General features: G+C 35.4%; 2 protein-coding genes across 2 annotated transcripts; both read right to left on the bottom strand.

The window, feature by feature from the left end:
• Positions 8,429–9,642, bottom strand: LOC109831844. Its single transcript, XM_020399302.1, has one exon. It carries the CDS (start codon positions 9,584–9,586, stop codon positions 8,432–8,434), a length of 1,155 nt encoding a protein of 384 aa, XP_020254891.1. The 5' UTR covers positions 9,587–9,642; the 3' UTR covers positions 8,429–8,431.
• LOC109831423 lies at positions 10,700–11,251 on the bottom strand. The gene has a single exon (XM_020398746.1). The coding sequence runs from the start codon at positions 11,249–11,251 to the stop codon at positions 10,700–10,702; it is 552 nt and encodes a 183-aa protein (XP_020254335.1).

Genomic DNA, 11,923 nt, shown 5'->3' with positions numbered 1-11,923 from the left:
GATTGTAACTCCCATTATCAAGGCTTGATAGGGATTAGCTATCCATTGTGATTTTTAGACAGCCTACAGGGAGGTGAGAGCCATGCCTCATCATCATCCAGGACGTGAGAAGTGTATAGGCTCACTCCCACAAACAAGCAGCCCGCTTGCATTGCTCAAGCGAGATTGGAAAAGCTATGGGTGAGCTCGAGAGCTATCTGAATGCTCAGACTAGCTTGCAGGTGAGCTTGGAGAACGGGCAGGGTCGGCTAGAGGGCCCCTCCAATGTGTAAGCTAGCATTCGTTAGCAAGCGGAGTTCGTGCGGGCGAGCTCCCTACAGGCGTGTTTGGCTCGTGCAGACAAGCGAAGCATTCAAGCGAGGTTGAACTCATGCTAGCGAGCTCAACAAACAGGCGAGGTTGAAAATCTACAGGCAAACTCAATAAGGAGGCGAGGTTGAGATCCACGGTCGAGCTCAACAAGGTAAGGCGACTGAGCTCTGCGGGCAAGCTCAATAGACATGCGAGGTTGAGCTCTACGGGCGAGCTTAATAATTGGGCGAGATTGAAATCTGCGGGCGAGCTCAATAAATAGGTGAGGTTGAGCTTTACGGGCGAGCTCAACAAGGAGAAGCGACTGAGCTCTACCGTGAGCTCAATAGACAGACGAGGTAGAGCTCTACGAGCGAGCTCAAATAAGGAGACGAGGTTGAGCTCTACAGGTGAGCTCAATAAGAAGGCGAGGCCAGTCAGGTAACGTTTAAGCATAGCGTGTTGGCGAGCTCGCTTGTGCTTGCAGGCGAGCTGTGCTGGGCTCGCTGAACAGACGAGCCCAAGCTATCGACAGGCGGGACCAGTCAGATGAGCTTTGACACTTAGGCAATTTTTACTACCTACAAGGACGGGGTTGGGTTCCCTGATTGTTCCTCTGATGATCAAGTCAGTGATTTGCTTGAGTGTAAAAGTAAAATGAACTGCAGTAATTCTTAAGCACAATGAGTAGTAGTCAAGATCTTACTCTATTATTGAAAATAGTATCTCTATTTTATAGCAAAGGTTGTGGGGTAGTTCGTTAACTCTGGCAAAGTATGAGCTTGTGGTTGAGTCAGCATAGGCTTTATAGGTGTCGGCAATGGAGTGGAGGGGATCACTTCCTCATTTAACATGATATGGCTGGATGCACACAGTGATGCCGTGGTCTGATGTGTCCTAAAGACTTTCAAGAATGGAGAAATGATGGCACCTGAACATGCACTTAATGTGATGGTGATGACCTATCAGAGGGGGGTTCGAGGTATTTGCCGCCTTTCTACTCCTCTGATTGAGTAGCGGGAGATGATGTCTTTCAAGTGGTCTTTGCAAGATGTTGGCCGAGGAGCTGGTCGAGTGGGTCGCTTGCCGACTCAACCTAGCAAGGAGGTCAACACATACCACCTTTCGAGCTGGTTAAAGGGTTGTCGACCCGTCGAGTTGTCCGAATGGGGCACTTAGATTGTCCTGAGGTGGTGAACTGATTAGATTATACATCTAATATGGGACACTTATCGGCTATTGATTGGAGATTAATCGTTAGTGTTTGAAGCACCATAACAGCTTCTATAATTTCACTATGCACTAGATGAATGTGAAAACTGCTTTTCTTCATAGTTTTCTTGAAAAAGGGATTTATAGGATCGGTCTGAAGGATTTGTCACACCCAGTAATGAAAGGAAAGTATGTAAACTTGTGAAGTCATTGTATGGACTTAAACAAGCCCCTAAATAATGGTATAAAAGGTTTGATACTATTATCACTGCTTTTGGTTTTAATGTAATTGAGCCTGATAAGTGTGTTTATAGCAAAGTAAGAGGTGATTCTTATATTCTTCTATGCATTTATATTGATAATATTTTATTGTTTGGGTCTAACATTGGGTTAATCAATGAGACTAAGTCATTCTTGAGTAGTGAGTTAAATATGAAGGACATGGGAGTCACTAATGTGATTCTTGGCCTTAGATCAGCTGAGAGCATAATAATTTCTCAATCTCACTATGTTGAAATGATTATTGAGAAACGTAGATCTAAGAATTATAAACCCGTTAAAATTCCATACAATCCTTTATTAACTCTCTACAAGTATGTAAGTGGATTCTCTGCATCTCAGTGAAGATATTCTCAGATCATTAGAAGCTTGATGTATCTTACAAATTGCACGAGACTAAATATTTCATACTTAGTTTCTAAATTAAGTAGATATATTAGATGTCCAAATAGAACCATTGGGAGGCTTTGGATAGGAAACAGTGATGCTAATTGGATTGATGTGGATTCTGATAGAAATTGGTGTACGGTGTATGTATTTACCTTGGGTAGTAGCGCTGTCGCCTAAAGGTCTATCAAACAGACCATTTTGTCTCGGACTACTTTTAAAACTAAGATGTGTGTTTTGGATACTACTGGTTTAGAAGCTGAATGGCTTAAGAGACTTATGTCTGTGTTGCCCATGATTAGCTAGCCTATTCCCTACAATCTCTATGCATTGTGATAAGATGTCCACAATTGTAAGGATTAAGGGTTTAAACTACAAGCGCAAGACTTGAGGTCATATCCAAGTGCAGATAAAGATCGTGAAAAAGTTTGTGGATGAATGGATGATAGCTGTGGACTTTGTCAAGTCTAAGAAAATATCTGATCCCTTTACTAGAGGACTTGAGTTGTTACTAATTCGTAAATGCCGGTTGGGAATGGGAGTAAAACCCTTATCAATTCATCGACATTCATAACCCAACATATCTGAGTGGAGATCTCACAAAGTAGGTTCAATGTGGTAACAATAAGTTGTTGGGTGAATTAAATACTTAATCATAAATTGATATTTATTATATGAATCTATCTTCATATACCTAGAGGTGTTGTTTACTGCTAGGACAGTAAGATTGTTTGACTCTGAATGGGATCAAGTCTATTAAGATGAGATGCAAGCAGTATGTCATTAGAGATGGCCAACTATATAAACATGATTGTGTGGCCTCAATTAGAGAAAATGGGTTATTTCTTGAATATATTTATGCAAAGGGTAAGAATGCACGCCATAATGCATCAAATCTAAATATTGCTACTATAGGCTCTATGATGTTGTTACCAATGAACATCACCGCATAAAGATTCAAGCTAAAGATTTAATTTCACTTTGTGTCTGTTATGATAAAATTGGATAACTATAGAGAATGTTCACATTGGAAGATACCATCTCTGCAAGCATGATACGTTCTCTCTTCTTTACTTTCAGCTATGGAATTGTGGGGGGTTGTTAATATAAATGGAATATTGTAGGATTTATGTGAAAAATATTATTTGGAAGATATCATTTATATGGTTGGATTCCATAGATGAAAAACATGTTAATAAATAGTATGTGAATATTGGTCCCATATTGACTAATTGACTGTGTTTTAAGTGGTTTAAATTAACATATGCGTTATATATAGTATAGCAAAGATGTTATATGCACAATTTTTTGGCGTGCTAGCGAGTGTGTGAGCGAGCCAGCGGGCGTGAGTGTGTAGGCTTTATTTTGGCATGAATGTTTCGTATGTTACGAACATTATAAGGTTTGAATGACAATTAATGCGGATGTTACAAATGTTATAGTAACTGGTCATTACTATCATTCAAAGTCCTGCTTGGGGCCTCAGCTCACTAGAACCCCTATATAAAGAGCCTCCTTTGACCATCTGAAAAACACCAAAAATCAAACTCTTCACTTGATTTTCTTCTACAATTCTCTGATTTTGTTCTTTAACTATTGGTTTTGAAGACTCCGGTGAAGTGAAGTGGTAGTTGAGGTGTTCAGCAGAAAGAGCGCTTTTTTAGACTGCAGTCATCCCATCCTCAAAAGTATTGTGCAGACTCAACGTTGTCGTAGGTGGGGCATAATTTCTTCAAAGCCAGTCTTCTATTCAGATGATGATGATTCGGCATCTATGTAAAGTATTTCTTCTTTACGCTCAATACATTGGTATTCTTATTTACTTTCTGCTCTACGTCTTTCCTATGTGGTTTGTTCTATTTCTTTGTATCCTTAATGTTGGATCTGTTCTTATCTCTCTTTTCCATACATGTACTAGGAATTATGTCAAAAATGAAACATTTGTTCGCATATGTGCAAGCTATGTTTTTTATTTTTACTAGTTTTTATGCACGTGCATTGCACGTGGTTTAATATCAAAATAATTTATTTCTTATTTTATTACTATAAATAAGTCAGATTTATTTTAATTATTAGATTTGTTATAATTTTTATTTAAAAATTATAAAAAATTAATGTAATAGATTTTTGTGCTAAACTGGGATCAATATACTTAACTGGGATATCATAATTGATTTCCGCAGAAAAAAATATCAGCTGACATAATAATATCTTCAAGCAGAATAATAAAAGAAAATAAATTAAATTAATACTATATGTCATATTCTAAACTATACTAATCCTAAGCTATAGTATGGAGCCAAGGATGAATAACAATATCATTATGAACCATAGTTCTAGCAATAAAAAAATAATATTTCTTATTGCATTGAAAATAGAATTACACTGTACGTTTCAACGTTATATAAGCTCATGTTTTATAATAAACAATCTCAAAAGCATACGATATATATATATTATATATATAATTATATATTATATATATATATATTATATTAATATAATATATATTTATATATTATATATATGAGGAATATGGGTATGCTTGGTACCAAGTACAAAAATTTGTGCTTGGTAGTGAGGTGGCATATTATCCTCCACTCATTTAAATGGGGGATCACATTCACATGGGTAGAATGTGGCCCCCAATTGAATGAGTGGATGGGAATGAGACACATCACTACCAAGCACAAAATTGTGCTTGGTACCAAGCATACCCATTTCTCTCTCTCTCTCTCTCTCTCTCTCTCTCTCTCTCTCTCTCTCTCTCCTCTCTCTCTCTCTTCTCTCTACTATATTATACTATATATAGTAGTATTATTCAATGAAATAGTATATAAAAACCATATATATATATATATATATATATGAGATCTCAGCCTACATTATTTGATAGACTTAAAATAATAAAAAGACAAAACTAAAGTTTAATGTTAACTACAGTATAATTTTATGTGATAAAAGCAATCACATAAGCATGCAAAAATACTAAAAATTTTGCATGAAAGTTCATTCTAAAAATTCCTAATTTTACTCAAAAACTAAGTTATAGTATAAAATATTCAAAAAATATTATTATTTATTCTTTTTATTTTATGTTTTAATTGAGTCGAGATCAATCTTTCTCCACATTTATCTTTTTCTTGGGCAATTCTAGAGTAGCGTCTTCATCATCTATATCAATTGTGATATCAGGTTGGAGTTGAATTTTTGAAATTAATCTCTTCAAATAATAAAGTCCAACACCAAAATCAACCTAATTGTCTTCTACCCTATCCTCAAAAATCATAAACCTAATCCATAAAATAGGTTTGTACATAATAAAGAACAATAGACAATGTCAAGAGACAAAAAATAAAAAAGAAAGAATTGAATAAGAATCGCTAGGTTTGTACATGATAAAGAGCAAAAGACAATATAAGAGTCCATAAATATATTCGGATACACTTGGATCAATTAAATTATATTATTACTCATAATTGATATGCATAAGAGACAAAATGTGTTGACAATCTTAAACTATAAAACAGACTGTATGGGCCCTCTAACATAATTTTTAATGCAAGCAACCCCCAAGTTTAATTTTGAAAATCTCTTGATTTTGCGGAAGAGTTTGAGTGTAAAGAACAAATGTTAAATTATCTAATCTGATTAAAGTAGGATCATATAAGTTAACCACATACATAAAATTTATTTTAACAAAAACTCATATATAAGTATTATAATTGGCATTAAGATTAAAGAACGTGTGAGATTCTCTTTGACTTTTATACAAACAGTATCTATTTAGATAATAATAGTATAATTAAACTTTGTGATCTGAAAAGAAATCAAACATACAATATAATTAATTACTTTAAAATAATCTAATCTAATCTAATAAGAAAAAAATAGATGAAAGTACTGTAAAAATTGTTATAATTTTATAATTCATAACTCTTAAACAATCTAATCTATTCTAATAAGAAGAAAATAATAAAGACACATACTTGTTGAAGGAGATAAAAGTACTTTGAAAGCTATTGTAATTTCTTGATCTGAAAAAGATCAGATATACAATATAATTAATTGATTTAAAATAATCTAATCTAATCTAATAGCAAAGGCACATGCCTGTAAAAGAAGATAAAAGTGCTATAGAAATTATTGTAATTTCTTGGCTTATATATATTGGTATATGATGTTGCATATGAGAGGATAACAATTGTAAATAAAGTTCTATTTAAATAATAAAAATATAATTAAATTTTGAAACTAACTATGCAGTACTTTGAACTACTTTAATTTTAGTCGGTGAGAGATCGCCACTTTGTTTGTAATTATTAATCATATAGCATGTGAATAATCATTTGCAGATTTGCATTATTATTCATGTATAGCACGTGAGTAATTGTTTACGGTTTGATCATTGATCACATATAAGAGCGAGGGGGTAAATTTGGTATTTACTAAATCGTCTAATTAACCTAAGCGTATTATGAACTACTTGAATTTTAGTTGGTGAGAGATCGTCACGTTGTGTGTCGTCTAATTAACCTAAGCGTATTATGAACTACTTGAATTTTAGTTGGTGAGAGATCGTCACGTTGTGTGTAATTATTAATCATATAACATGTGATTGGTGAGAGATCGTCACGTTGTGTGTAATTATTAATCATATAACATGTGAATAATTGTTCTCACTTTGACATTATTAATCATGTAGCACATGAATAATTGTTTGCAATTTGATCATTGATCACATATTAGAGCGAGGGGATAAATTTGGTATTTAATAAATCGTCTAATTTACTTAAGTTTTTCATTTAGGTTTACATTTCAATTTAAACCATATCCTTATCTTCATACTATGTATTTCCAATAAGGATTCATCAATTTATCAAGTTACTCTTACTTAATGGATTAGTATTTAAATTCCAAGGGTGTTTTTGTCTACTAAAAGATTTTTCCGAACTCGTGCTTTTAAAGGGAGTATGATATCCATATCCACACATCAATATAATTTTGAGTAATTATCTATAAGATAATAGACAAGATAGCTATAGGTTGAAATAAATATCATTTCAATTGCTTGGGGAGGATTTATAATTCGTAGTCTACGTACATAATAAAGATTGTTAAACGTCACAACTTACACCGTACTTATCGCATGTAGCGGCTTATTTGACTTCGCCATGCTATCAAGTATGAAAAGAATCACAACCAAAATTAGAAAACAAAAACAAATTGCTACTAAACAATTTCAAGCGACTAAAAAATGTGCGAAAACAGATCTCACCTCTATTGAAAAGCTTCTGATTAAATAATAAGGTCTCATGAGCCATGTGTCCTAGAGAGAAGATATTAGGTAAAAAGAAAAGTTTGGACGGTTATTAGATAAGCCCCCATTTCTCTCAAAATATTATGAAATATCCTTTAAGTATTGGGGTATCAACTTGTCAAAAAAACCCTTCAACTTTCAATGTTTTCAAAGAAAAAACCTAAATGTGTGAACTACAATTTTTACTAGCAAAAATATATGCATGCATAATTTTACATACTCATGTAAAAATTGTACTTAACATTGTTCAAGTGTTTTCATGAATAATCATATAGTTGAAGGAGTTTTTTTTATAAACTAATGATTCGACAAATTTCAGGGGTGTTTTATGAAATTTGGCCTTAAGAATGCAAACATGTGGGCGGCAAAAAAATTAAAGAGGTCTGTACTTGGCCCGGTACCTTCTCATAAAATGAGTTTGATACCTCCTGCTTTCCTTAAGACCATCTCCAATGGCAAGGCAAATATTGCCTTTCTCTCTCCTTCCACCTCACTTTATTCTCTCTCCACATCACTTGCCTTTTCCAATTGTCTTTCAACTCCACAACAACTAGTTTTTCAAAAGTTTTTCACTTTATCTTTCCTCCACATCACTCAACCATATACCCCACCATATTTATTCATCCTATTATTCTTATTTTTTATACATTTTAATCGTTATTATATTTACTAATATATTTACAATTATAAAATTTAATTTTTATTATGTAATAAATAATATGTATTTTTTAATAATTTATAATTTTCAAAAAACTTAATTTTAAATGCAATAAATAATATATTAATTTTATAAAAGAAAACAACACACACTATTATTAATGTAGTGGTAAACCAAACATACATAATTTATTGAAAACGTACAAGAAAAAACACACCAAACATACACAGTTTATTGAAACATGCAAGAAAACACACACCAAACATTGAAAGTTTTTGACATTTCTATTCGAAGGTTGCTCCAAATTTTTGCCAAATGTGCTCGACGAGATCCTTTTTCAACTGAATGTGTTTGGCCCTATCACGTAGATCGGCTCTAGTATGAATATCCGATTCGGCTCGGGCTTGAACGTGCACTTCAAATTGTGGCAACACTTGTGTTTGGACATTGAAAGAGGAGCTAGAGCTAGCACTAGCATTGTTCGATGGTTCGAAGTCAATATTTTCCCAGTTTCGCAAATATGTATCTCGTTCATCCTCGACTATCATGTTATGTAAAATAATGCAAGCCCTCATTATTTTACCTAAGACCTCAATGTCCCACATTCTAGCGGGCTGGCGAATAATAGCAAATCGTGCTTGGAGAACCCCAAATGCGCGTTCCACATCCTTCCTACATGATTCTTGTTGTTTGGCAAACAACTGCGCTTTGTTGCCTTGGGGCAATTGAATTGATTGGACAAAGACAGGCCATTTCGGATATATTCCATCTGCAAGATAGTAAGCACGATTGTATTGTCGCCCATTGACAATGAAATTCACCTCCGGGGCTTCACCGGACTCAATATCGTCAAATACCGGTGACCTATCTAGTACATTAATGTCGTTCAATGTACCTGGCAAACCAAAAAAAGCATGCCATATCCATAAATCAAAAGATGCCACTGCCTCAAGGATAACTGTTGCCGTCCCCTTGTGTCCACTAGTAAACTGCCCTTGCCAAGCCTTAGGACAATTCTTCCATTGCCAGTGCATGCAGTCGATACTTCCAATCATTCCGGGGAAACCACGCTCCTGACCAACTTGGAGTAACCTCTGCACGTCTTCCACATTTGGACGTCTTAAGTATTCATCTTGAAACAAAGCAATTACCCCATCGCAAAAATTGCGAGTGCACTCAATTGTGGTGGATTCTCCAATCTTCACATACTCATCACATGCATCTGCGGCGACTCCGTATGCAAGCATGCGGATGGCAGCTGTACACTTTTGGATAGGTGACAAGCCCAATTTTTTTGAATTATCACGCCTTAGAGTGAAGTAGTTGTCATAATTTGATAATGCGTCTACAATTCGTAGAAACAATGACCTTTTCATTCGATATCTTCGGCGAAACTGCATGTCGGAGTAAGTGCATGACTCGTCGAAGTAGTCGGCCATGAGCCTTTGATGGGCTGCTCCATGATCCCTATGCAGATATTTTTTTTTTGTGTGGTCGTTCGTTTCTATGTTGTAACTCTTCAAGAAGTTGTTGTTGCCTATCGAGTATGGAATTTTCCAACTCCCATTGTCGTTGGACCTCTTCAAGGTTAACCATATTTGGGGGTAGATCCATTGGATGATAATTAGAGGAAAGTATGAAGTAAAATGCTTTGGTTGATATTCATATGATGTGCACTACCAGATTTATAGTGAATGAGCTCCGGATTCCATTCAATTTAGTTAACTAAATTGAATATGAAGATAAGATATTGAGTAGTCATAGTCTTGTCTGAGCTAGTGGGTTGATTATTGATTTTGGAGTGTAATGCAGTGAGTAGTCATAGTCTTGTCTGAGCTAGTGGGTTGATTATTGATTTTGGAGTGTAATGCAGTGAGTAGTCAGAGTCTTGTCAGAGTTGGTGGGTTGATTATTGATTTTTGGAGTGTAATGCAGTGAGTAGTCATAGTCTTGTCAGAGCTGGTGGGTTGATTATTGATTTTGGAGTGTAATGCAGTGAGTAGTCATAGTCTTGTCAGAGCTGGTGGGTTGATTATTGATTTTGGAGTGTAATGCAGTGAGTAGTCATAGTCTTGTCAGAGCTGGTGGGTTGATTATTGATTTTGGAGTGTAATGCAGTGAGTAGTCATAGTCTTGTCAGAGCTGGTGGGTTGATTATTGATTTTGGAGTGTAATGCAGTGAGTAGTCATAGTCTTGTCAGAGCTGGTGGGTTGATTATTGATTTTGGAGTGTAATGCAGTGAGTAGTCATAGTCTTGTCAGAGCTGGTGGGTTGATTATTGATTTTGGAGTGTAATGCAGTGAGTAGTCATAGTCTTGTCTGAGCTAGTGGGTTGATTATTGATTTTGGAGTGTAATGCAGTGAGTAGTCATAGTCTTGTCTGAGCTAGTGGGTTGATTATTGATTTTGGAGTGTAATGCAGTGAGTAGTCATAGTCTTGTCTGAGCTAGTGGGTTGATTATTGATTTTGGAGTGTAATGCAGTGAGTAGTCATAGTCTTGTCTGAGCTAGTGGGTTGATTATTGATTTTGGAGTGTAATGCAGTGAGTAGTCATAGTCTTGTCTTGTTGAGGTCACGAAAATGACTTTGACATTTTACAATGTTCCTCTGTATCCCACGATCGGAGTTCTCATTCACGTAATCAGAGATTTTGCCCCAAAAAGTATCACCCTTTTGATTTGAACCCAATTCACTGTCAGTACTGTAGTGGAAATAACCAGTTAATAACAACTTGTTCTCTTCAAAAGTCCAACTGGCGTAATTTCCTTTCTTCGCTGATTGTTGGGTTGGAGCTTCAAAACTGTGGGGAGTATCCCCACCAAGTTCTCCCAGAGAGATTTGTGTAGAAAATTGTGGGATATCAGTGGATCCACTACTAAAGCGAGGTGTGTTTGGCTCACTAGTCGGTTCAATGTTTGGAAAATTGACATGAGATGGAAGAGAGCTGTTTCCAGGAACTGGTTGATAGCCATATGGCATATAAGGATGATTATACGGGTATTGCATTCCATAAATTGGTGGCATCATATTAGGATTTTGATAGCCATATGGCATGTAAGGATGATTTTCAGGCCGTTGTGTATTTGGATTTTGAGGTTGCATATTCGGATTTTGAGATTGGTTTGGATAGTTGTAATTTGGGAGAAAGTTTAAGTTAACTGAAGGATCCATGAAGGATGTTGAAGATGGAAGAAGAAGAAAAAAATGAGAGGGTGAGAATGTGGAAGTTGGTGATATAAGGAATGAAGTGAGTAAAAACTTGGTTTTTTTTTTTGGTGTCCAAATAACATAAACTCAAGCTCTATTTATAGACCTTGAAAAATAAAAAATAAGGGTGAAAAAAATAATTAATTTAGAGCAATTATTGATATAAAAAAAGTCATTTAAATAATGGAAGAAAGAAAAACAAAAGAAAAACAAAAAAAACAAAAGACATTCTCTTTTGTGATGGACACGCGCCTGTGTCCATCTGCAGGCCCAGTTTCGCTGACGTGGCGCAAGGAGAATGGATGGAGCATTTTTTTTGTTTTTTTTTAATTGCAGCTGCTGACAAGCCGTATCCTTGGAGAAAATTAACCGGTAGGCAAATTTTGCCTTTTTGCCTTTTCTCTCTCCAACTTTTCATTTGCCTACCCAATTGTTACCCATTGCACCAAAAAACATACCCAATTGTTAGCCATTGGAGATGGTCTAACTAGTGTAGGCATTTTCTCTCTCTCTCTCCCTCTCTCTCTCTCTCTCTCCACGTCAGTTAATTATGTTCCCAAAAAAAAT

This window comes from Asparagus officinalis, chromosome 2, assembly GCF_001876935.1.
Source record: "Asparagus officinalis chromosome 2, Aspof.V1, whole genome shotgun sequence".
Lineage (NCBI taxonomy): Eukaryota > Viridiplantae > Streptophyta > Magnoliopsida > Asparagales > Asparagaceae > Asparagus > Asparagus officinalis.
Note: the sequence above shows the minus strand (reverse complement) of the source record. Positions and strands in the feature narration are given on the sequence as shown.

Coding starts and splice junctions, on each gene's coding strand:
- LOC109831844 (XM_020399302.1), bottom strand. CDS start 9,586: ATGGCCGACTACTTCGACGAGTCATGCACTTACTCCGACATGCAGTTT.
- LOC109831423 (XM_020398746.1), bottom strand. CDS start 11,251: ATGCAACCTCAAAATCCAAATACACAACGGCCTGAAAATCATCCTTAC.